This window comes from Oncorhynchus tshawytscha, linkage group LG24 (assembly GCF_018296145.1).
Source record: "Oncorhynchus tshawytscha isolate Ot180627B linkage group LG24, Otsh_v2.0, whole genome shotgun sequence".
In the NCBI taxonomy this organism is placed as follows: Eukaryota; Metazoa; Chordata; class Actinopteri; order Salmoniformes; family Salmonidae; genus Oncorhynchus; species Oncorhynchus tshawytscha.
In genome coordinates this window covers 11,338,022-11,363,160 of record NC_056452.1, presented here as the reverse complement: position 1 = coordinate 11,363,160, position 25,139 = coordinate 11,338,022, and the positions used below count along the sequence as shown (strand labels likewise).

Here is a 25,139-nt window from a genome sequence, read left to right as displayed (position 1 = left end):
TCTGGAGTAAACCTGGCACCATCCCTACGCTGAAGCCTGGTGGTGGCAGCATCATGCTGTGGGGATGTTTTTCAGCAGCAGGGACTGGGAGACTAGTCAGGATCGAGGGAAAGATGAATAGAGCAAAGTACAGAGAGATCCTTGATGAAAACCTGCTCCAGAGCGCTCAGGACCTCAGACTGGGGCGAAGGTTCACCTTCCAACAGGACAACGACCCTAAGCAGACAGCCAAGACAACGGAGTGGCTTCGGGCAAGTCTCTGAATGTCCTTGAGTGGTCCAGCCAGAGCCCGGACTTGAACCTGATCGAACATCTTTGGAGAGACCTAAACAATAGCTGTGCAGCGACGCTACCCATCCAACCTGACAGAGCTTGAGAGGATCTGCAAAGAAGAATGGGAGGAACTCCCCAAATACAGGTGTTCCAAGCTTGTAGTGTCGTACCCAAGAAGACTCGAGGCTGTAATATCTGACAAAGGTGCTTCAACAAAGTCCTGAGTAAAGGGTCTGAATACTTATGTAAATATCATATTTCAGTTTTGTATTTTTAATACATTTGCAAACTTTTTAAAAGTATGTTTTTGCTTTGTCATTATGGGGTATTTTGTGTAGATTGATGAAGAAAAAAATGATTTAATCAATTTGAGAATAAGGCTGTAACGTAACAAAAAATGGAAAAAGTCAAGGGGTCTGAATACCTTCCGAATGCATTGTACATTGATATATTGCATATGTTGATGTGAATCAATACTTATGGCATTATGTTTTGTAGCAGTAATTTAGAAAACCTACCTTGGCGGGGGACATAGTCGATCTTAATTTCTGTTGAAAGGAAGACAAAATGGATTTATTCATAAGTGACTTGAACTGATGTTAAGGGACTTTATTTCCATTTAAACAGTATGTATAGGCATGATGTACATTTCTCCAAAGTTGGTGAATTTGTCATTTAAAAAAAAAAATAGAGATATTTTTCTCATCTTTTCTCTCTCTTTCTCTTACCCAGGAAGTTGAGTTTGGCGGACAGTGAGAGGGCATATCCGTCTGGGATAAACGTATAGTCTCCAGCGTCCTCGGGCTTGACGTCGTCTATGGTAAGCCGATGGATTCTAAAACACATTGAGGATAAGGAAGTTGCTCATGAATTGCCACATTCTAGTTCAATAGAGAATTACACAGTCACAGCTCCTCGTCATTCTAGAATACAATACATACTGAAAATAAAAGACAGACAGTCCACGTGGTTACATATGACCAGAACACATTCTGTAGACAAAACATAATCAGAAGTTGATACAAAAACATAATTACAATCTAAAGTCACTTGACACGTAACATGGGCCCGTACCTTCCGATGTGGGTCAGCTTGATGTGACTGCTGGGCACCACCTCCACGCCATCTTTGAGCCATTTCCCTGTCACCTTCTCATCAGACACCTCACACTTGAACATGGCCTGTTCCTCGGCCTTCACCGTCAGGTCAGCGATGTTCTGCAACACCTCCAGTTCTTTCTCTGGGGTGGGGGGGCAATAGGAAGAGGGCAGAGTGAGAGAGACAGGGATAGAGAGGAAAGCGAGAGGAACGAAAGAGAATGTGGAGAGAGAGAAACAGGGAGAGAGGGAGAGGGAGAAGTGAGAGGATACCCAAACTAGCATACCTACAAGTGTTTGTCCACAACACTACAACAAAAATCCACCGCAGATATAGAACTGAATTTGAATCACAGTGAAGACTGGAAAATATGTCTCATCTTTTCCCTAGAACAAAGAATGGTACCTTCAACTTCCAGCTCTCCTTTGGTTCGCCCGCCGTTGGTGAAGCACCAGTACATTCCAATGTCATCCAGCGAAGCCTCTTGGATGATGAGCATGTGCTTCAATCCGTCCTTCTTAAAGCGGTACTTATGGGAGTCCCTGGAGAGTTCTTGGTCCTCAAACATCCTGAGGAGTGAGAGTAGGTGACACAGAAACCCTGAGTGAATTGTGCAGACACCAGGAACATAAAAATGGTTCAGGCCTTCCAAGCTGAACTTTACTTTCCTTCTTTTTTTAAACTTTGAGGTCAGTACTATAAAGCATCCATTTTTTACTACACAGTTTCTTAGTTAACGCCATGTAAAATACCATAAAGATACCGGATTAACGGGGACTGTCAAATAAAGCATTACTGGAAGGTTTTACTGACCAGTTAACGTGTGCTCCCTCCACAGACACCTCCACCTCAAACTCCACCCTCTCTCCCACCACCACGTGGTAGTCATCCAGCAGCTTGGTGATGGTGACCGGGGGCTCTGGAGAGGACGACAGCAAGAAGACACCATTTTCATGTTCCTTAACACTGGGACATTATTGTAAGTGCAGTGTAAAAAACATTGTGTTTATTACTTGGTACATTGGCTACACGGTGGCCCTCAGGGGGCAAAGTCGTTTTAGAAAAATGTGTGACAGTGAGCGTACACAACTGCAAATATTTTTTGTAATATATATATTTTTTACATTATTCAAAATCTTTTTTTTGTTTGATGATTATTGTCGTTATATGGATACTTGGATGATTCTGATGGTCAAAGTTGAATTGCAAAAAAAAAAGATTACTATGTAAATTGGAGTCATCTCGTTAACTAAAGGATACATGGGGTAACACTACAATAAAGGTACACTTTATGCTACATGGCATCAGCAAATCACAACTCCACACTCTTAGAAAAAAAGGGGTTCCAAAAGGGTTCTTCCGCGGCCCCCATAGGAGAACCCTTTGAAGAACCCTTTATGGTTTCAGGTAGAACCCTTTATGGTTTCAGATAGAACCATTTTGGGTTCCATGTTCAACCCTCTTGTGGGAAGGGTTTTACATGGAACCCAAAAGGGTTCTACCTTGAACCAAAAGTATTCAACCTGGAACCAAAAATTGTTCTTCAAAGGGTTCTCCTACGGGGACAGTCCAAGAACCCTTTTAGGTTCTAGATAGTCGTTTTTTCCCCCTAAGAGTGTAGACGAGTGAGAAGAAGGCGTACCTTTGACAAACACCTCTGTGAAGGACTTCTCTTCCCCAATCACACACTCGTACGCAGCGTCGTCAGCCAGGCTACACTTGTTGATGGTGAGCGTCCTGATGTTGCCAATTGATTCTATGATGTACCTGGTGCACAGATAGACAAACGGACACACGGACAAACGGATGGACAGAGACCGCATTGTGAATGAATGCCGTTTAACATTCTCCGAAAGCCCGTTTATAAGACTTGTATGAGCAGCATGTCAACTTGAATAAAATGGCAATCTACAGTTTTCTGAGAGTGATTGACCTGTCATTTGTTTAGAAGAACTAACGCATGGGTTATTTTAGTCTTCTAAAGTTGTTGCCGCAATACATCTCATAGTTCATACTGGGGATAGACAAAAAAAGAAAAAAAGTTTTAAAAAAAAGAATAGAAGAGTGTCAAGTTAAGAGTTAGCTAAGAGTACTAAGTAATCAGAGGTGAAGTACAGTAAAAGCTACCAAACTGTCACGAGGCCACAAGTAAACAACTATGGCCATTAAATTAAGCCTTGTCCCTGATAATGATTCAGACCTGACTTTGTACATGAGCAAGGATTTTTCTGAATAGAAGACACTTTGGCAGGCAGCTCAAGTGTTTTTTTCGGGCTGCTTAAGTCCAAACAGTTTTTTAGTGTGAACTTAAACGACTAATCAGATACAAAGTATGTAGAAAAGATAATGGACCAATCCATTTTTTATTTTTTTATAATAGAATCTTTCAGAACTAACAATCACCAAAATAAAAGTACAAATAAAAAAAACAATGAATTCAGCCGTATTGATTTTGTTATTATGTTTGAGCAAAGGAACACAGCATTAGCCATGGCAAAATGCATCGAATTTCAGGAAATTCGCTTTAAAACTGCAGCATTTTCTCTCAGCTCCATTGAGAAATGTGTAGAATTGCAGGAAAGTGGCTTAAAAATGCAAAAAAAAATCTCTACACTGCCAAGATGGGGGGGCTTCAAAAATTGTAGCAAAAATGTTCTGATTTTTTTTTTTTTAATTAAAAAGAGGAGTTTATGCGCAGGGAATGATATGACCTGTCACCGTGATTTGTTGGCCACCGAGAAGCTGATTAAGGCTTCCTAGAAATAAAATGTGTTGATGGCAGCGCAATTTAGAATGATGGAGTTGCGGAGAGATCATTTTAGAGAGCTATTTTCCAGCGCTGCCGGTCAAGTCCAGGAGACGTGGAGAACACCAGCTTCGCTTGCGGTAAATCAGATAGGGCCAACTGTGCAATTAATCACGTATCTGGCATTGCTACAGAGAGAGAGAGAGAGAGAGAGGACTCTGCTCTACCAATGCATTCCAGAGAGAAGACAAAAATAGATAGGCCTACATTGCCTTTTGATGGAGATTGTTCAATGCAAGGCTTACATGATACAAAACGTCTTTTCAAAACAAACATCTTGTTGACTGAAGATGCCAAGAGGAAAGTAAACAAACAACCTGGTGAGTTTGCTTTTTTGGGTTTTGCGTTAAGTCACGTCAACTCGTTACTAGGAAACGGTCACATAGCCTATAGCTTCCTCACGTAAGTGGACTTTTTTTAAAATCTATTTTGTAAATCTCCGTTAGTGGCCATCTCCATGAATAGCCTTTGCACTTCTTTCGCTTCCCCTTGCTAGTATTACGTCAGTAAGTTATGGCCATATCCTAACAAGGAGATGCACGTGATTTGCTTATTGACATCAGTCATTTCTGCAAAGGTTCCAGCTACGCCGTCATTTCTCAAGTTGGGGTTCGGCCCTCAGTCCTGATATGTTCTAACCATAATGGCCCTCAACGCGCCTCAGCCTCCCAGTAGCCTCTTCTAGGATGTGTGTGTGTTTGATGGTGTGTGTGTCTGTATTTGTGTGTTTATTTGTGTGCGTACTTGGCGGATGATTTTATCTCCTGACCGTTCTTCAACCATTTGACCTGGGCATTTGGGTCAACCACTTCCACCTGCAGTACGATTTTCTTGCCCTTATCCACAGAGTAGGCAGACTCCATTCTCTTTAGGAAAGCTGCAGGGCGAAACAGAGAGCATGACATTAGGTACAGTTGTTGTAAGATTGGCAAGGTACTACCGTTTGTTTAATAACTTGGAGAAGCTTTTTGTTTTGGTAATCATAAGAAAGTAAAGACAAATATAATAATATTTCCCCTCTCAATCTTACCGTCGCTGTGCTTGGGTTCAACCGTCTTCATCTTCTTCAGACGCTTGAGCAGACCCCTCAGGTCTGTAATGCCGTACTCAAAAGCAATCTTCTCATACTCGCTGGGTTGAGCGTTCTTCAGGATTTCCCACACGTCTGCCTTCTCCTCGTCTACGACTGGCTTCTTCTTCCTGTGGGTGAAAGACGGAAGGATGAGGCAGGGAAGGAAGAAAGAGGGCCCCGAGATGAAGAGAGAGGACAAAGGGAGAGGTTACCTAGTCAACGACACAAAAATCTAACAAATCAATGGTCAGTCGACTCTCAGTTTCAAGTGAATGACTCGTTCCAGCACGTTCTATCATACTATCCAATCAACTTTGTACTCGTAATCTAAAGGATAGGCTACATGAAGGAATGTACTGTACACTGCAAATGGATGTAGCATTAAAAAATCATGCAGCTAAAAACAATAATAATGTAATCATATATGCATTTTTGATCCCTGGAATGTGGTCGGTGATTCCTGGTCACTGGAATGTGGTCGGTGATCCCTGATCCCTGGAATGTGGTCGGTGATCCCTGATCCCTTGTACTTTATGTGATCCCTACATATGGCACACAATGTAAACAGTGCTCACTTCTTGGTAGCTTTCAGCAAAGCACTGAAATCCAAACTGCCTTCATCCTCTCCAGCATCCCTAATTAGAGAAAGACAGTGCACAAAATATATACTGTCATTCTAGATTAAGCAATGGACATTATATCTTGCTGAAATGCAGTCAAACACATTACGGATAGCGCTCAATCATACACGTACACAGGTGTGCACGCACACACAAAGAAATACTAATAAGCTCAAACATGAATACAAATGCTTACGTTCTTTTGAATGCGGCCATAATATCATGTTCCTCCTCAATATGCACAGCTGGAATAAGAGGGATTGCATAAAGAACACATATGGGTTACAGTTGCGTGCACCTAAACTGATTACACATTTACATTTTAGTCATTCAGCAGACGCCCTTATTCAGAGCGACTTACAGGAGCAATTAGGGTTAAATGCCGCGCTCAACGACAGATTTTTCACCTATTGGGTTTGGCGTTTCGAAGCAGCAACCTTTCGGTTACTTGCCCAACGCTATTAACGGTTAGGCTACCTGCCACACTTGTAATACCCCCTATCTTATGTTAAGAACCTTTGATTGTGCATTCATTGGGTCCCTTGAGGCAGTGGTTCTCAAACCTCTTCCCGAAAACCCCCAGTCGTTCCATGTATTTCATCCATTTCAAAGGTAGCACACTTAATGACTCAACTCATCATCAAGCCTTTATAGATGAATCAGATATGATGGTAGTTCAGGGATACAAAATATATTGGGGGTCCCCGAGGAGAGGTTTGAGAACCACTGCCTTAAGGGAACAGTGGTCAGTGTTCCTAAAATGTCCCACTCACCCTCCACGGAGATGTCAAAAGCGCTGCTGTCGCACTTGTCTTTGGAGGTGACCTCACACCTGTAGGCCCCAGCATCACCAGGGACCACCTTGATTATCTTCATGTCCCAGGTGTAGATCTAAGTGGAGTAGAACATTTAAGTGTGTGTGTGTGTGTGTGTGTGTGAGAGAGAGTGTGAGAGAGTGAGAGAGAGAGAGAGAGAGAGAGAGAGAGAGAGAGTGTGAGAGTGTGAGAGAGTGAGAGAAAGAGAGAGAAAGAGAGAGAGAGAGAGAGAGTGAGCGAGAGAGAGAGAGTGAGAGAGAGAGTGAGAGAAAGAGAGAGAAAGAGAGAGAGAGAGAGAGTGAGAGAGAGAGAGAGAGAGAGAGAAAGAGAGAGAGAGACAGAGAGAGAGAGGGGGAGGATTGGTGATGCATAGAACATTCCCTCACTTCTGTCCTCCACACACTCATCCAGCCAACCCCACCCACTTCCATAGACGTACCTTTGTGGCTCTGTCAAAAGTCTCTTTGAACTGCATGTGTTTTCCTGCTTTGCTGCCCAGGTCCAGCCACTTCCCCTTCAGCCATTTAATGGTTGGTTTCCTTGATAGTGTAGTAGAGTCCACTTTGGCAGTAAACACAATGTCCGTACCTGCCATTCACAATCAACACTCAGAAAGCCAGTAAAGGAATAGAATTTGGCAATTTTCTATGTGTATGTGTTCCCATACCAAAGTTCCTACAGTACAGCTTGAATTGTGTAAACTTCAGGTCAACGGGTTGGTAAAGTACATGACAGAATTAGGCCTACTGTAGTATTTATATACAGCAAATAACTACTCAGTTTAACAATACCCTACGTGAATTCAAAGTCGTAAGACAAATTGGTATTTGCATGCTCGGATGTAGCTAGTATTAGTCAACTGCCAGTGTTGTTTGTATAACCTGTTATGGCAACCGTAGTCTCAGGGTGCTGAAGAAACAGTCCTGTAATCTCCTGCGACTGATGGACCCCTGAGGGGTGTGAGGGTAGAGATGAGAACACACTTCCAAACACACACACATTAACGCACCCAAACACACACGCACTCACAGATGTAGGATCTTAACTTGATCACTCTTTTGTTGCTGAGAATTGTCCTGCTCCTGCACAGCAGGAAATGCATACTTGTAGTGCATTTGAGTTTTAAAAAGGCTTCCGTAGTTTGCAATTTCCACTGAAATATCAGAATTTATTTGCCCTAACGAAAACTGTATCAACCCCTATACAAATGTCAATTTAGTATAATCCTCATAATAATTCACATTTCCTGTTGCTGCAGGATTATCTTCCTGCTGTAGAGAACGCATTAAGATCCTACTATCAGTCATACGTTTTAGAACACCTACTCATTCAAGGGTTTTTCTATATTTTTACTATTTTCTACATTGTAGAATAATAGTGAAGACATCAAAACTATGAAATAACACATATGGAATCATGTAGTAACCAAAAAAGTGTTAAACAAATCAAAATGTATTTTATATTTAAGATTCTTCAAAGTAGCCATCCTTTGCCTTGATGACAGCTTTCCACACTTTTGGCATTTTCTCAACCAGCTTCATGAGATGGTCACCTGGAATGCGTTTCAATTAACAGGTTTCAATTTCTTTCCTTCTTAATGTGTTTGAGCAAATCAGTTGTGTTGTGACAAGGTGTGTGTGTGGGGGGAGTATACAGACGATAGCCCTATTTAGTAAAAGACCAAGTCCATATTATGACAAGAACAGGTCAAATTTAACGCCTTTTGGTTACTACATGATTCCATATGTGTTATTTCATAGTTTTGATGTCTTCACTATTACTCTACAACGTAGAAAATAGTACAAACAAAGAAAAACCCTTGAATGAGTAGGTGTTGTAAAACTTTTGACAGGTAGTGTACAAATTTCAACAATCATAACAAAGAGAGGTTTTGATGAGCACTTATGAGTCGTTTGGATACCTCTTGAAACACAAACACACACATGTACATAGACACACAAGGAAGCAAGCACAAGGAAACAACCTGGTCTCACACCTTTTTTACGTAACATATGCATGTTTTGAACAATCATTACACACATTTTTGGATGAGCGCCAATCCCTTGTTTGGATACATCTTGTAACACACACACACACATCCACATACATACACACATCCGGAAAGCTCATAATACTGTAAACCCATATTAACTGTGCAGAGATGTTACCAGAATAATCAATAGCACTGAAACAATTGTGAAAATCAAGTCATAAAATCAAGATACTGGACTGGACCACAGTCTTTCTACCATAACAGACAACGGAGGAAACGTTTCTTGTACCGTTTGACTTCTCATCTTGCTGGTTCTGCTAGGGTCTCTAAATTAAGTAAAACAGTTGATGTATTACTACAGATTACAGATTCACCATTTCACAACTTCCAGAATTAGAATGCTATTCGCTGAAGTCGTCAAGATGTTTGTCATCAAGATCTATGATTCCCCCCACAACTATTTGAGCAATTGAGTGTGCAGGTAGGCTACTTTACTACAATATTACAAAAAGTTGGTAACACTTTATAATAGTGGTGGGCACCAATATCGATAATTCAGTATGATATCGATATCATTGGATATCGATGTGAGCAAGGCATTTGGTGATATCTGTTTATCCTTCAGCAATAAGGTCCAAAGGGTGTGGTGTATGGCCAATATACAGAACCACTGCTAAGGATTGCTCTTAGGCACAGTACAAAGCGGAATGCCTGGACACAACCCTTAGCCATGGTGTATTGGCCATATACCACAAAACCCAGAGGTGCCTTATTGCTACCAACATATTAAAACTATAACTAACATATTTTCATTACAAACTTGATTTGGGAAAGGTAAATTCATACTATTTCACCCTTCCACCGGAGGACATAGTGTGGGATGAAAATCTGGTTGCAATCAAATCATTGTTGCTATGCAGGCAGGCTAAACTTTTCATCTGTGGGCTAACCTTCTCGTCACTTGCTAGCTAGCCATCGACTTGCTAGTTAGCCTCTGCAGCCGAAATGACAGCAAAAAGCTTTTTGTTTGTCCATTATAATGACGGCCGATGCGTTATTTCGCCTGGGTCTGGTCGGAAAAGTTGCTGTTTCGTCAGGACATCATTCACTCTCTATGGTAGGATACAGGGGGAGATCGCATTTCTACATGGCATTGCTGAGTTCGGTGAAACAGACAGCAAGGTTTATACAAACCCCCATTGTTGCAGATCAACTGCTAGGCTAGAAGCAAGGGGAAATGTGTTAATACAAGCCTTATTGCTTTTCTGATATCATTTGCCTTGGTATGCATAGTGAAACTTCAATAAAGCAGTATTCAAGTGTTTTGTGTCATACCCATGGTACAAAGTCTGTTTTAGCCAATCAACATCCACGATTCAAACATGGTTTATATTTAGGTAATAAGGCCGAGGGGGTGTGGTAGATGGGCAATATGTCACGGCTAAGAGCTGTTCTTATGCACAACAAAACACGGAGTGCCAGGATACAGCCCTTAGCCGTGGTATATTGGCTAAATACCACAAACCCCTGAGGTGCCATATTGCTATTATAAACTGGTTACTCATGTAATTAGAGCAGTAAAAATATGTTTTGTCATTCCCGTGGTACATGGTCTGATATACCACAGCTTTTAGCCAATCAGCATTCAGGGCTCGAACCACCCAGCTTATAATAACAAACTGTTAAACTATACTATTATGTAAAAAAAAAAAAATACATGCACAAAACCCTCTCACAGACCCCAAACAGGTCTAGAAATGCAAAATATGTTACAACTTCCCTGGTGTCCCCTTGGGAGCTGTTAATAATGATAAATGGGAGCTAACAGTGATTTGTTTAATTTGCTGGTCTCGGCTGTTCTCGGGAAGAAATGAAGAGTCCTTATTGTCCGAGTCAAAGCCGAGTAAAAAATACAATCAATATGTAGTCGCGGGTAAGCTACTACAACACCGATTCATTGTAAACATGTACAAGCATTTATAAGAATTATAATTCATAAGCATGTATAACATTTAGTGTTCATTTGTAAAGCATAAGAATGAATACATGCTTAAAAAGTATTACCAGATAACCCCTTAAAAAGTTGTGTTGAAAAACACATGTTTGACTACAGTAGTACAGCCTTGTGTCCGGTTTTCTTTACAGCCATTGGTAAGTAGGCCAAATAGACAGGATGCAACTTGATACTCATGGCCATAGCTTTACATTACATTGAGGCTTTAGACGTTTCTGAATCAATATAGTTTTGGTATTAGAAAATTATAAACACTCTTCCGGTGCCTGCTTGAATGATAGGTCCAAAATGGAGATTTACGCCTAAAAAGACATAGCCAAACATAATTATTTTACATGAGATGGCCACAAACAAGAACTGCTAATGTTGCATAGTTTTAGATTTAAATCGTTATAAATTGTACTCACAATTGAGGACACAAGCTCAAGTACATAGTGTCGCTAAATACTATGAAAAGAATATATTGTTTATTCCATTCAACAAAAGTGAGGCAATATTGCTTGAAATGACTGAAATGCTTTCTAAATATAGTAACAAATCAAATTATAAACGACTTAGTGTAATATTTCACCTGTATTATAACGGCAAAAATAAATATGATCATCAGTTACAGTACAATATTGACACAATTTCGTAACTGACGACAGATACTTTTCTTCGGGAAACGTCCATTGAGCAGCGCAGAGACGCCGTTACAACGTCGGCTTTAAGCAGAAGTGAAGGAATCTGTCTGTGGCCAAGAGTATGTGGTCTTGTTCTAGGATTCTATGAAATGATTTAGTATTGTTCATGTTGAGAGCTCTAAATCCGCCTGGGAACACCACAGTGAGATGAAACCACAATTTGGATTCGCTTGACTGTCCCCTTTCATTATACCGTCTCCCAGGCTGGGCTCCGTTGCTCAGAAGGAGAGCAAATCGATTATTTGTTCGGGTAGGCCAGAAAATGTGACGTGTCACTCCCTATACAAATGTGGGGTCTGGAACCTGACATTTTAATGCAGCTCCGCTCAGAGAGTGGTAGCGGAGAGCAGACAAATGGGATTTTCTGGCACAATAAGGCACGGGACACTATGACGTTGACACAGCGCTTTGTACACCAAAATGTCAGTCGGGAACTGGTTCAGGACCTCTCCAAGACCTCTCACCTCTCAAATAGGTGACTTAACATCAAAGACTATACAGAGGAGACAGATAATGTAAACCACCTTCCACATTTACATTTTCACTTGGGGCTGGAGCTGCCTCAGCAGGTGCCTCTGATAATTACACATTGTAATGATTAAATCATCAATATGTCTTTCCAAATATACATTTAGGGGTTCACAGCGAAGCTGGATGACATTTTCTTCCTTGACATGGTCAAATACCTCAAGCGTAGACTGGGAACTTGTTCTCTCTTTTGGAACACAGGAACTAGAGGCAATGAGTAACTTGGTCTTATAGAATGTCACTGATCGACCAATAGGGGCGCCGTTTTCAGCAGTCTCACTTAAATCCTCAAATACGTCGCCCTGTTTGACCTAGAAACGTGAAACTTTGTAAGTAGGCTTCTTTCCTCATGCTAAACAAATTTGGCTCAAGGACCCATAAGATCTGTTAGGACAGATTTTCCTCCATCTTGAAAATGTTTGAAACGCTTTAAAAAAAACTAAACAACTAACACCAAATTCTGTATGTAGGCCCATGGTACATATCTTAATTTAATTTGAGAAAAGCTAAGGGATTGGTGTCCATTTAAATTCTTTGTATATCCACTGCACAAGGGCCTATCTACTTGAAACTTTTAGGGTCATCAAAGACATTACTATGATGGAACATGTTAAGTTTGGCATTAATATCTTAATTCACCTTTTGGACGACGCAACACTAATGTTTAAAACAATCCCCCCCAAAATATTCATGGACTAAGTGAGATCCACTCGAAATGTGGTCTTTGGACTCATTATAATAGTCCCTAAAGAGTTTGAGAGAATAACGTTGATGCATTCATTCAAAGATGGCCACACTTTACCAGTAGATGCATATTAGCCAATATAAAAATATGCTACCAAATACTTTAAAGAATCTTCTTCTCATGAACCAGGACCAAATCACAGCAAATGTGGAATGTAGGGACATAGTACATGTCTAAACTTACGTTTGTTCAAAAGACGGCTAAGTTATTGACAAAAAAAAACAACTGATTTTACATGTCCATTTAAACCACTGTAAATACACTCCACATTATGTGGTCAGAACATAGTGAAAAGTGGATATTTTATTAGGGAACATTTGAAACAGGAAGTCCTGCCTCTTGCAGTCTGCGTATTACAGCTGTGGGAGTGTATTGAACTATTTTGGAATACTAATGTGGAGAGTACCGACTGAGATTTAAACAATTTACACAATCAGATTGACAAAATAAAGTCCCAGAATTCAAAGATGACTGCAATATACCAATACGCTAAAGCTAAAAATATTGAACAAATCTTAACATAAACCAATTGACCCCAGAATTGGTACATAAACTCAACACATTAAGTAATTATTTGAATAATTCCTTGTGGTATTGAGAGATAAACATGGTAATGCTTTCACTGACTACACCTAAAGGTTAGCTAAACATTAGCTCCTACATGGTAGTACTTGCTTTGTTATCGAAACTGATTTTGTGTCCTTTCTTTCATCCTGTGAACACTGTTCATTGCTGCTCGCAGATATATTCCAAATATATACAGTATCAGTCAAAAGTTTGGACACATCTACTCATCCCAGGGTTTTTCTTTATTTTGACTTTTTTTTTTAGGATGTAGAATAATAGTGAAGACATCAAAACTATGAAATAACACATATGGAATCATTTAGTAACCAAAAAAGTGTTAAAACAATTCAAATTATATTTTATATTTGAGATTCTTCAAAGTAGCCACCATTTGCCTTGATGACAAGCTTTGCACACTATTGGCATTCTCTAAAACCAGCTTCATGAGGTAGTCATCTGGAAAGCATTTCAAGTAACTGGTGTACCTTGATAAAAGTTAATTTGTGGAATTTCTTTCCTTCTTAACGCGTTTGAACCAATCAGTTGTGTTGTGACAAGGTAGGGGTGCTATACAGACAATAGCCCAATTTGGTAAAAGACCCAGTCCATGTTATGGCAAGAACAGCTCAAATAAAAAAAGAGAAACGACAGTCCATCATTACTTTAAGACATGAAGGTCAGTTTTCAAGTGCAGTTGCAAAAACCATCACGGGCTATGATGAAACTGGCTCTCATGAGGACCACCACAGGACAGGAAGACCCAGAGTTACCTCTGTTGCAGAGGATAATTTCATTAGAGTTACCAGCCTCAGAAATCGCAGCCCAAGTCAATGCTTCACAGAGACAGACACATTTAGAAATCAAGGCACACTTAACCAGCATGCCTAGCACAGCATTCTGCAACGATACGCCATCCCATCTGGTTTGCGCTTAGTGGGACTATCATTTGTTTTTCAACAGGACAATGGCCCAACACACCTCCAAGCTGTGTAAGGGCTACTTGGCCAAAGAGGAGAGTGATGGAGTGCTGCATCAGATGACCTGGCCTCCACAATCACCCGACCTCAACCCAATTGAGATGGTTTGGGATGAGTTGGACTGCAGAGTGAAGGAAAAGCAGCAAACAAGTTCTCAGAATACGTGGGAACTTCATTCCCGGAAAAGCATTCCCGGTGAAGCTGGTTGAGAGAATACCAAGAGTGCGCATAGCTATCATCAAGGCAAAGGCTGGCTACTTTGAAGAATCAAATATATAATATATATTTATATTTTTTAACACTTTTTGGGTTACTACATGATTCCATATGTGTTATTTCATAGTTTTGATGTCTTCACTATTATTCTACAATGTAGAAAATAGAAAAAAAGACTGAAAAACCCATGAATGAGTACATGTAGGTGTGTCCAAATTTTTGTCTGGTACTGCATTTCCAAATAAATATTTCCAGTACATAATCTGTATAAGGTAAGTATTTCCAAAAATCGAATTATACAATATTAAAAAAGCTTTTGCCTCTTATAATGAACATTGGTCATAGTTCCTTGGGAAAGAGAAGAAAATGACAACATTTTCATTCTCCCTTTCCTGGAAATACAAAGTACTGTGTTTACTTTTCACTTTCAACTACAGTAACCAGACAATTTCATTATAAACAATAATTGCGCTGCAATCATGCACCATCAAAGACAATAATATGGTGTCGCCATGTCCAAGACCAAACAAAACCATTATAGAATATATTAAAATAACTACAATTAACTCCACATTAATACACCATACATTGTACGGCATTACTCAGGCAATCAACACGTACAGGCCCATACATGTTGTGCATGGTACAAAATTCCACATACTGTACATCCAAACATTCATATATTACACAAAATATACAAGTACATCATTGTTTCTTCTGCTATCCCCATTAAAGGAATGTACTTTATATATTTACATATGCATATATTTATTTCCTTATTTGCAGTCTCTCCTTGTCCATAGACAGCTTTTAAAGTAAGGAAACAAATATATAAACATGTAATTTTGAAGCGATAGTTCAGCAAAATTACATATTTGTCACTTTCGTGACTAAGTACAACCCTTAGCTGTGGTATATTCACAATGTACCACACCCGCCCGGGCCTTGCTTAAATAGACCAGACTAGGTTCAAATACATGAGTCAAATACATAGGTCAAATACTTGACAGCATTTGAGGTGGGCTATTATAGTTAGCAGTTTTGCAGCTTTTTAATGAGTTTAATTGTACTGGGCAAGCTAAATCAAGCGCAGAACAGTGTTTGAACGACAGTTGAAGTCGGAAGTTTATATACACTTAGGTTGGAGTCATTAAAACTTGTTTTTCAACCACTCCACAAATTTATTGTTAACAAACTATAGTTTTGGCAAGTTGGTTAGGACATCTAATTTGTGCATGTGTAACCGATGTCACTCGCTCTGAGACCTGAAGTAGTTGTTCCCCTTGCTCTGCAAGGGCCGTGGCTTTTGTGGAGCGATGGGTAACGATGCTTCGTGGGTGATTGTTGTCTGTGTGCAGAGGGTCCCTGGTTCAAGCCCGGCGAGGGGACGGACTAAAGTTAAACTGTTACACATGACACAAGTAATTCTTCCAACAATTGTTTACAGACATATTATTTAACTTATAATTCACTGTATCACAATTCCAGTGGGCCAGAAGTTTACATATGCTAAGTTGACTGTGCCTTTAAACAGCTTGGAAAATTCCAGAAAAAGATGTCATGGATTTAGAAGCTTGTGGAAGGCTACCCAAAACGTTTGACCCAAGTTAAACAATTTAAAGGCAATGCTACCAAATACTAATTGAGTGTTTGTCAACTTCTTACCCACTGGGAATGTGATGAAAGAAATTAAAGCTGAAACAAATCATTCTCTCTCCTATTATTCTGACATTTCACATTCTTAAAATAAAGTGGTGATCCTAACTGACCTAAAACAGGGAATTTTTACTAGGATTAAATGTCAGGAATTGTGAAAAACTGAGTTTAAATGTTTTTGGCTAAGGTGTATGTAAACTTCCGACTTCAACTGTACATGTATTTGACCCAGGTCTGCTGTTGACAGTTGACACATAGGTTGTGTTCTCAGTCATACAGTACAAAGGCATCCTCTGCTAGTTTAGACAGTCCAACAAAACGTATCTTACCCTCCTCTCCTTCAGGCAGTGCCTCATCTGAGAAAAAGGAAGCATTTTAACTGGAAAACTATAAAATAGACACATTCCTGTGAATTGGACATACGATTCTGACGCACGCAGAACCAACTCTAGTGCAAACACTGGACTTCCTTGAGAGACTGAAACAGGGTTATTGCACCACCAAAATTTGAGAATGACGTAGTTCCACACATGCCAGAGTCTGAGGAATTATTTTTTTTAAATACAGATATTTAATCTAATAATTTTAAATATCAAATGTTAACACACTGAGGAACATGTATACTGCACAGTGCAGTACATGCATACAAACACATACAGTACATTGTGTCCATAAGATACACATACCGCATACTTACACACATAGTTCTCATACTCCCGTCTGCTGGTTTTGCATCAGCTAAAATTGTTTTTTTTTGTTTTACTTTGCAAGATATCATATTATGAGTATTATAGGTTTACCATGACCTGAACACAGCCTGTATGCAGGCACATACGTAGGCACCTACGTACATACATACATACATATCTTGTACAGTTTACTAATACAAGTGCCCCCAAGACATGCTAATATCTCACCACTACCAATAACAGGCGAGGTTAGCATGCTTCGGGGGCAGGATATTTGACCCTCTGCAACTTTCTCACTCATCATTATTCGTGATTGATTCAGGATTATCCATCATCATGGTGGCATCCACATGAATGTCAAAGTGTTTAGAACACAGGAGGCTGGTGGCACCTTAATTGGGGAGGACAGGCTCGTGGTATTGACTGGAGCGGAATAAGTGGAATGGTATCAAATACATCAAACACATGATTTCCATGTCTTTGATGCCATTATTATGAGCCATCCTCCCCTCAGCAGCCTCCTGTGGTTTAGAAGCATATTCTATTCTTATTTACAGTAAAAAATTACTCCAAAATGACGCAATACATTATTTACTATTAATTTCTGTTTGGGCACAAATTAATCTGAGACACAAACAAAAATAAATGCAAACACATCCAACAAGTTTGTAGAGTCATACAGTAGGAATATGGGACCAAATACTAAACTTTTGACTACTTTCTTTATAAGAATCTTTAGGGGTGTCAATCATTTTGATCCCTACCTATTTGAGAAAAAAATATTACTTGTTTAACTAAATATCTTTCTTTGAGAAATTGTATAAAATATTATTTCCCCATTTGTTTGAGCATGCAATATATTTTATTTATTTATTTTATACAGTTGCTCATCTTTTTCAATGGAGTGAATTTCAGACAAGACTGTACATACATACATACAGACATGCATGCAGATGTACAGGTAACTGCCTGGCGTGTTCAATTGGGCTGAGATCTGGTGTTTGACTTAATTAACTCACTCTGTGTGGAAGCACCTGCTTTCAACATACTTTGTATACCTAAGAAATACAGCAGTCAAACCCACCTAGCACACATGCCACTCGCGGATAGTATGCGCACACAAACACATGTGTACATAGACACAGCTTTCAAATCAGATTGTAATGCAACCATAAACAAACCAACACACGGCTGACGGAGTACATGCATTTCCACATCTTCTTTACTAATCAAATGAATTCATGTACTTTGGGACACCTTGCCTACTTCTGTACAGGTTAGTTCAGTTAAAATGCATTAAGATCAAACAAGTAGAAAAATTCAAAAACAAGACGAAAAAGACAAATCACATAATGATACAGATAGAACAAAAACAAATAAACTGAGGAAGACCACAAGAGTGCAGATGATACATAATCAAACAGGACTACATCAGACATTAAAGTGCATATGATAGCATATTTTACAGTACAGTACAGTACAGTACAGTACAGTACACTGCATAAAGTACACTGCAGCAAAGTAAGTCTTTTATAATCATTTAGCCAAATTCTGTTAATGTCTGATGTGTTTTAGCAAGTAATAACATCATTGATGTTTGTCCGTACAGTAGCCCACAGTAATTCTATTTTATGCGTTAATAAATGTTTCTCTTTGATTTTGCTCATTCAGTTGACCGGTCACTCTGTGTCTGAAGTTTGTTTCTTGGAGGAAATACTGCACGTACAACCAAACCTATCAACACTGAACACTCAATACAATAAAACTTAAGTGTCCCTTACCATCTTCTGCTGGTTTTTCTTCAGCTGAGGAAAAATGATCATTATTTACAGAAATACCACATTATGGATATTAGACGTGTTACACAGACTAACAACTGAACTGGGAAGTTGATTTCTTATCGTATTTCCTTTATACATGTCTTGCGCCTGGATTATTTCGATTTTAGCCACTTAAAAAAAAAAATGCATTGCTGGATTCTGGGACTGAAGTGAATTGAATATTCACTTTATTTGGAGGACAAAGACATTTAGCCGGGTGGAACCAGCCTGATCGCGGCGTTCAGCATTCTTTTTCACTGCGCGGACCAGTCTGGCATTCCTCCACATTGAAACTGTTTGAGCTTATGCCTAATAATGGGAACTATTCAAAACTAACTTGTCAGCGATTGGATCACCTTCGACTAATCAGAGGAATGTAGCGATCTGGCTGGTTCCACCAGGATAAAATACATTTTTGCTAGACTAAAACAGAGACGTCATTTTTGCACTTTCATTTGTAAATTCAGGGACCGAGTCTACATATTTGAGTCGATTTGGGGGATATTTTGGTTTGATTATGTATGCCAGCTGAATGAATTGTGACTACATGTTCTATCAGCGGCATTGGGATTAGTGACAACCGATCGTTTTAGAATCACATTTTCATTGTTACGCTAAACTGTTCAAAAGTGTTGCATTCTAAACAACTGTGTGAAGACCATAGAAAGGTGGCTTTATTGACACTGAACTGGGGTCTGTACTAGAAATCATCACCTTACCTTCTGCTGGTGCTTCTCCTGAGAAGGCAAACAAAAAAAAATGGTTAGATAAGAAGAAGTGGACAATATATAACCAGTCATCAGTACTGGTCAAAACCATGACAATATGCTCATATCTTTATATGGGTGTTGCAATTGCATGAAAGTAAGACAATGGGTAAAATGATATTACATTATCATGGTACAGATGGTTTCGTTACATCAGTCCACTTTGCCATTCAGCCCCTTCATATGCACAATAATAACAGATGCAGACATGGCTTTGTTTTACAGTAGTTCCTGTAACCTACCCTCCTGTAACTTACCCTCTGACATGACCAGTTGACAAGACAAGACATGGAAAAATGTGAGTCATTATCATGTCTAACTATGCCACTGTAAGGCACTCAAAGGTCGCCACCAAAAGGTTACTCACCCTCGCCCTCCGGCTTCACTAAAAAAAAACAGAAACACACAGTACGCGCACATCAGAAGAGTTGATAAGACTGTAGGGAAATCATTGTTGATCCTCAGTTGATTCCTAAATAAGTATTTGCATGACCTGATCTGAAATGGAAAACATAAATTGGCAGTGTTACAATAACGTATGCACGATTACAATCATGAAACCATTGCAATTAACGCAATGCTTACCACTTAAATTGAGAAAAATGGCATTTCAAAAAAAAGCTTTGTTTCTTACGCTCAAAGGCACATAACGTTTTCTGACAATACTTAAGTATTTTAAGATGTCTAATTTAGGACGTAAGGTGATAAGACTAAGCTTTATTCAATATTGGCCTTTCCCTCGCAGCTTTTGCTGTTTGTTTGCAACAGATGGTCCATGCAATGACATTAGACCAGCTATGTTAAATGTAGTGTTTCATGTTACTGTGTGGGTCACTTCTTTGGAGTGTAACTCTAGAGTGGAAGACACCAGACTTTTATATCCACTTTAAAATCATCACCAGTAGAATTTGTAGGAGACTGTGAAACACGGCCTGCATTACCCTTAAATTTGATACCTGACCCCAAATTTCACTGTGAACTCAGGGTCATTGGATCACCGACAGTAGATATTTCTGGAACGGGGCATTGCTATCTGCCCTGCCGGTATGACTCCTCTTTCTGGTCCATCCGGGTTTTTGTCCAGCCAGCCTTTTTGCCTATCAGGGGTATTGGACAGGGGATTGACTTTGGATTGGCTGAGGCAGAAAGCTGGTAAAAGAACCCTCTAATCTGAAATAGACGCATCAGGCATATCATATAGCTGGCTCCCAACGATTTCTCAGGCCCGACTACATTACCGTGGGGCTGGAAACGGGACGGTGTATTATGTCCTTGCTGAAGTCATGTCAGTTCTCCCTGAGTGGCCCATCATTGTCTTAAACAGTCGGAGCTGACCTCTGCTAGAGTCCTCAGCCAGGCTGTCTCTTTCTACCCAAAAGCTCCTGCTAAAGTACATTTTTCAAAGACATTTTCGGTTTTCAATCCAGGAAGACCTTTGATCGATCTAAAACATATACGTTGACCATCCGTACGTTCTTCTTCTCAGATGGCACTTTGTTTCACAGTTCGCTTTTTACCTGGTGTCTTTGTTTTTTTTTTTTACATGAATTGTAACTTTTGTTACCAACTTTTGTTTCTTTCGGTTTCATAATGCACTGTTTGATACCAGGTATTGTGTTGTCTTCCGTGTGTTTAGGTAAGTATCAGATAGAATGAATGGTTATCACATAACACCTTTAGGTACATTGCTCACATTTTCGTTTTTAAAAAAAGTTTTTTTTACATCTGCTTCAAAAATCAATGTAAAAATACATCCTGCAACACAAAGTAATTGGATAATACAGACAGCATGGTATTATCTGGCTACCATCGTGGTGTGAATGCCCCTGATACCCTGTTAGAGGAGTAGGTGTAAATCTGTAAAACACTCTTCAGTATGCCAGAAGAGTCCAGTGCATTAGGGAAATGGAGGCTACTACAGTCCTAGTGCCATGGCACAGCTGGGGCACTAACACCAACTCACATTGTATCCATTCTTGAGATTAGGATTTAGTATGTGGTATTCCCGATGTAAAAGAGATACTGAGACTTCATAACACCTACTTTCCCCAATGAAGAAAAAAAAAAACGAAACTCCTCTGATAGGTTGGAGTCACTGAGGGCATGACTTGGTTCAACATATGACGGCCTCTGGTGATCCCTGGGTTACGGGTGTAGGGCTATCGTGATGACCGTATTACTGCCACACCAGCAGTCAGGAGTCATGGCCGCAGTCAAATGTCATGTGATTGTAGGTCACGGTAATCCCATCCAAAGCTGCGCAAATGAATGCTATTGGTTGGTAGCCTACCTGACTTGCTAACGGCCCTTTCCTATGGCCAGGTACTCAGTGCTTTATGTCCCTCTAATCACTCTCTAAACACTATGAATTTGAATATTTTGAATGATGAGGAGTTGATAGTGATGGTAGTCAGAGGTCCCGTTCCAAAATGGACATGGGAAAGCCCTGGACCCAAAATGCATTAATTAATTTGGTCCGATTTGCGTGAGGGAAGCAGCAGAAAAGCTCATTGTTTTGCTGCTTTATTAACCAGAGCTATAGAGAAAGGGAGAGAGAAGGGCCGTGCGGTGTGTTTGAATGAGTGAGTGATGCTTACTACAAACTCTATGGAGACGTAAGATTCGGAGTGTTGGAATGTTGTTTTATGTCACAAAAGGGGTAGCTCCTTGTAATAAACTCTGGCATTCAAGGTGCGTTTTTACTACCTGAAAATTGAGACAAGCCGTATCCCTCCACAGTCGTGGGAGCAGTGTTGTCGCTTGGTTCCTATAGGATTTATATGGCTATTCATCAAAGTAGACTATTTTGCATTGATTACCAAATATAATCTCAACAACAATTTAAACAGTAAACCAAACAACAAGAATCGACCCAAAAATGTATTTTACTTAGAAGTAATAACTACTGATTACAGGCTATCAAAAATGGTAGAACCTGCTGTACCCAACTAGCTAGCCATGTGCGTTTTCTGCGTGACCAAAACAGGATGACGTTCTATTTGTAGCAGATATGGGAATGAATACACAAGCAGCATATCAAACTGGCATAATGGTTTTTACACTCAATATTTGCAGGGCATGTTTTCTTCATTATAAATCTGATTCTTTCACATGGTGATGTGGTTAACTTAAAAAGCTAGCTAGCTTGCTATGTTTATATCCAGGCTAAAACAAGCCAGCCAGGCTGCCAACTAAAGTTAGCTACTAATAACAAGGGAAGGCAAAATGAACAGACCAAAAAAAAACTTTTTTTTGCTATTTTCCCCTTGTGAATGGGAGTGGGACCGGTGAGGATATCATGTTACCAAAATATGTCCACTACTCCAAAAATCCCACTCCACCCACGCACGTAGAACAACGTAGTGTTGATTGTAACCTTAAAGATGTTGGGAGGCTCTAAATTAAATATAGCTTCCGGTAACCCGCCTCACCCAATGTGATACGGATCCGCTTTTTTTTAATACCTTATAGCCAGAACCTCCATCAGAAGCTAGCCATCAGACGCTAACCAGCTAATTAGCTACTAGCTATTTAGTCATTGTCAGCCACTAATAGCGGCATTTACCCTTTGCACAGACACCAGCCGTTTTTGTTTTTGCCTGGATAATACTTGCCAGCCTGCCAGCATCGGACTGTTTTCTCCACTACAACGCCGGATTCCTGCCAAAAGCCCTGGACCTTTACTCCTGATCATCACAGCTAGCTAGTGACCCAGCCCCGAAGCTAGCCCTGAGCCAGACCCACCTCCCGGCCTACTCAGTGATCACCTCCTGGACCCTACCCCGACACGGATTGAATCCTCTACTCCACCGGATCCTTGCCGTAAGCTCCGGTCCTTTACATCGGATCATCGCTGCTACCGAGTGGCTATAGTGGATAACGGCCATGCCCGGAAGCTAGCACCAGTTAGCCGTGAGCCAGGTGCATCTCCCGGCTAGAAAACAAAATTACTACAACTACAATACCTCTTTCGCCATCTGGCCCAGATCCTTTGTCGACACGGCTCCCCGCAATACCACCATGACTGGTAAGCTATCCTCTGTGCCCTCAACCGGCCTTTGCCGGACGTCGGAGCAGAAGCTACTACTAACCCCGGCCTGCTAACTTTAATCGCCGTGTCTCCCTCGTGCTAGCGCAACTACCCCGCGGCTTCCCTGCTCCATCTATTGCTGTTCACTGGACCCTATGATTACTTGGCTACATAGCTGATGCCTGCTGGACTGTTCATTAATCACGGTACTCTATTTTGTTTATTTTTTGTTTATCGAACTCAGGCCCTGTGTGTAGCTAACCGACCCTCTCTGCCCATTCATCGCCATTTTACCTTGTGTTAATGTCTTAGCTGATTGCGGTGACTTCACCCAGCATAACTAGCGGGTCCGGAGATGCAACCTCTCTTATCATCACTCAGTGCCTGGGCTTACCTCCCTTGTACCCGCACCCCACCATACCCCTGTCTGTACATTATGCCCTAAACCTATTCTACCACGCCCAGAAATCTGCTCCTTTTATTCTCTGTCCCCAACGCACTAGATGACCAGTTTTGATATCCTTTAGCCGTACCCTCATCCTACTCCTCCTCTGTTCCTCGGGTGATGTGGAGGTTAACCCAGGCCCTGCGTGTCCCCAGGCACTCTCATTTGTTGAAAAATCCTTGGTTTCATGCATGTTAACATCAGAAGCCTCCTCCCCAAGTTTGTTTTACTCACTGCTTTAGCACACTACGCCAACCCTGATGTCCTTGCCGTGTCTGAATCATGGCTTAGGAAGGTCACCAAAAATTCTGAGAATTCCATACCCAACTACAACATTTTCTGTCAAGATAGAACTGCCAAAGGGGGAGGAGTTGCAATCTACTCCAGAGATAGCCTACAAAGTTCTGTCATACTTTCCAGGTCTATGTCCAAACAGTTCGAGCGTCTAATTTTAAAAATGAATCTCTCCAGAAATAAGTCTCTCACTGTTGCCGCCTGTTATAGAACCCCTCAGGTCCCAGCTGTGCCCTGGACACCATATGTGAATTGATTGCCCCAAATCTATCTTCAGAATTCGTTCTGTTAGGTGACCTAAACTGGGATATGCTTAACACCCCGGCAGTCCTACAATCTAAGCTAGATGCCTTCAATCTCACACAAATTATCAAGGAACCCACCAGGTACAACCCTAAATCCGTAAACATGGGCACCCTCATAGATATTATCCTGACCAACTTGTCCTCCACATTCACCTCTGCTGTTTTCAATCAGGATCTCAGCGATCACACTCAGCCTCATTGCCTGCATCCACTATGGGTCTGCGGTCAAACGACCAACCCTCATCACTGTCAAACGCTCCCGAAAACACTTCTGTGAGCAGGCCTTTCTAATCGACCTGGCCTGGGTATCCTGGAAGGATATTGACCTCATGCCTGGTCGTTCTTTAAAAGTAATTTCCTCACTTTAAAGTAATTTCCTCACTTTAAAAGTAATTTCCTACTTCTCAGACAGAGTTCAGTGTGTCAAATCGGAGGGCCTGTTGTCCGGACCTCTGGCAGTCTATGGGGGTACCGCAGGGATCAATTCTCGGACGGACTCTTTTCTCTGTATACATCAACAATGTCGCTCTTGCTGCGGGTTATTCCCTGATCCACCTCGACACAGATGACACCATTCTGTATACATCTGGCCCTTCCTTGGACACTGTGTTACCTAACCTCCAAACGAGCTTCAATGCCATACAACACTCCTTCCGTGGTCTCCAACTGCTTTTAAACGCTAGTAAAAACCAAATGCACACTTTTCAACCGTTCGCTCCCCCCCCC

General features: G+C 40.6%; 1 protein-coding gene across 2 annotated transcripts in view; it reads right to left on the bottom strand.

Moving 5' to 3' along the window:
• The window catches only part of mybpc2b (myosin binding protein Cb), a 62,437-nt gene that overhangs the window by 20,055 nt on the left and 17,243 nt on the right, over positions 1–25,139 (bottom strand). The window contains exons 2-18 of one of the 2 annotated variants that reach the window (XM_042305315.1): positions 19,707–19,724; positions 19,292–19,309; positions 18,534–18,557; positions 16,393–16,419; positions 7,566–7,634; positions 7,124–7,272; positions 6,643–6,760; positions 6,066–6,114; positions 5,825–5,884; positions 5,208–5,377; positions 4,922–5,054; positions 3,014–3,138; positions 2,185–2,290; positions 1,777–1,940; positions 1,348–1,513; positions 1,002–1,108; positions 792–821 (exon numbers count right to left, since the gene is read on the bottom strand). In XM_042305315.1, coding sequence (XP_042161249.1) covers positions 792–821; positions 1,002–1,108; positions 1,348–1,513; positions 1,777–1,940; positions 2,185–2,290; positions 3,014–3,138; positions 4,922–5,054; positions 5,208–5,377; positions 5,825–5,884; positions 6,066–6,114; positions 6,643–6,760; positions 7,124–7,272; positions 7,566–7,634; positions 16,393–16,419; positions 18,534–18,557; positions 19,292–19,309; positions 19,707–19,724 — 1,533 coding nt within the window. The remainder of the gene's footprint in view (positions 1–791; positions 822–1,001; positions 1,109–1,347; positions 1,514–1,776; positions 1,941–2,184; positions 2,291–3,013; positions 3,139–4,921; positions 5,055–5,207; positions 5,378–5,824; positions 5,885–6,065; positions 6,115–6,642; positions 6,761–7,123; positions 7,273–7,565; positions 7,635–16,392; positions 16,420–18,533; positions 18,558–19,291; positions 19,310–19,706; positions 19,725–25,139) is intronic. The other variant, XM_042305316.1, reaches the window with a different exon arrangement.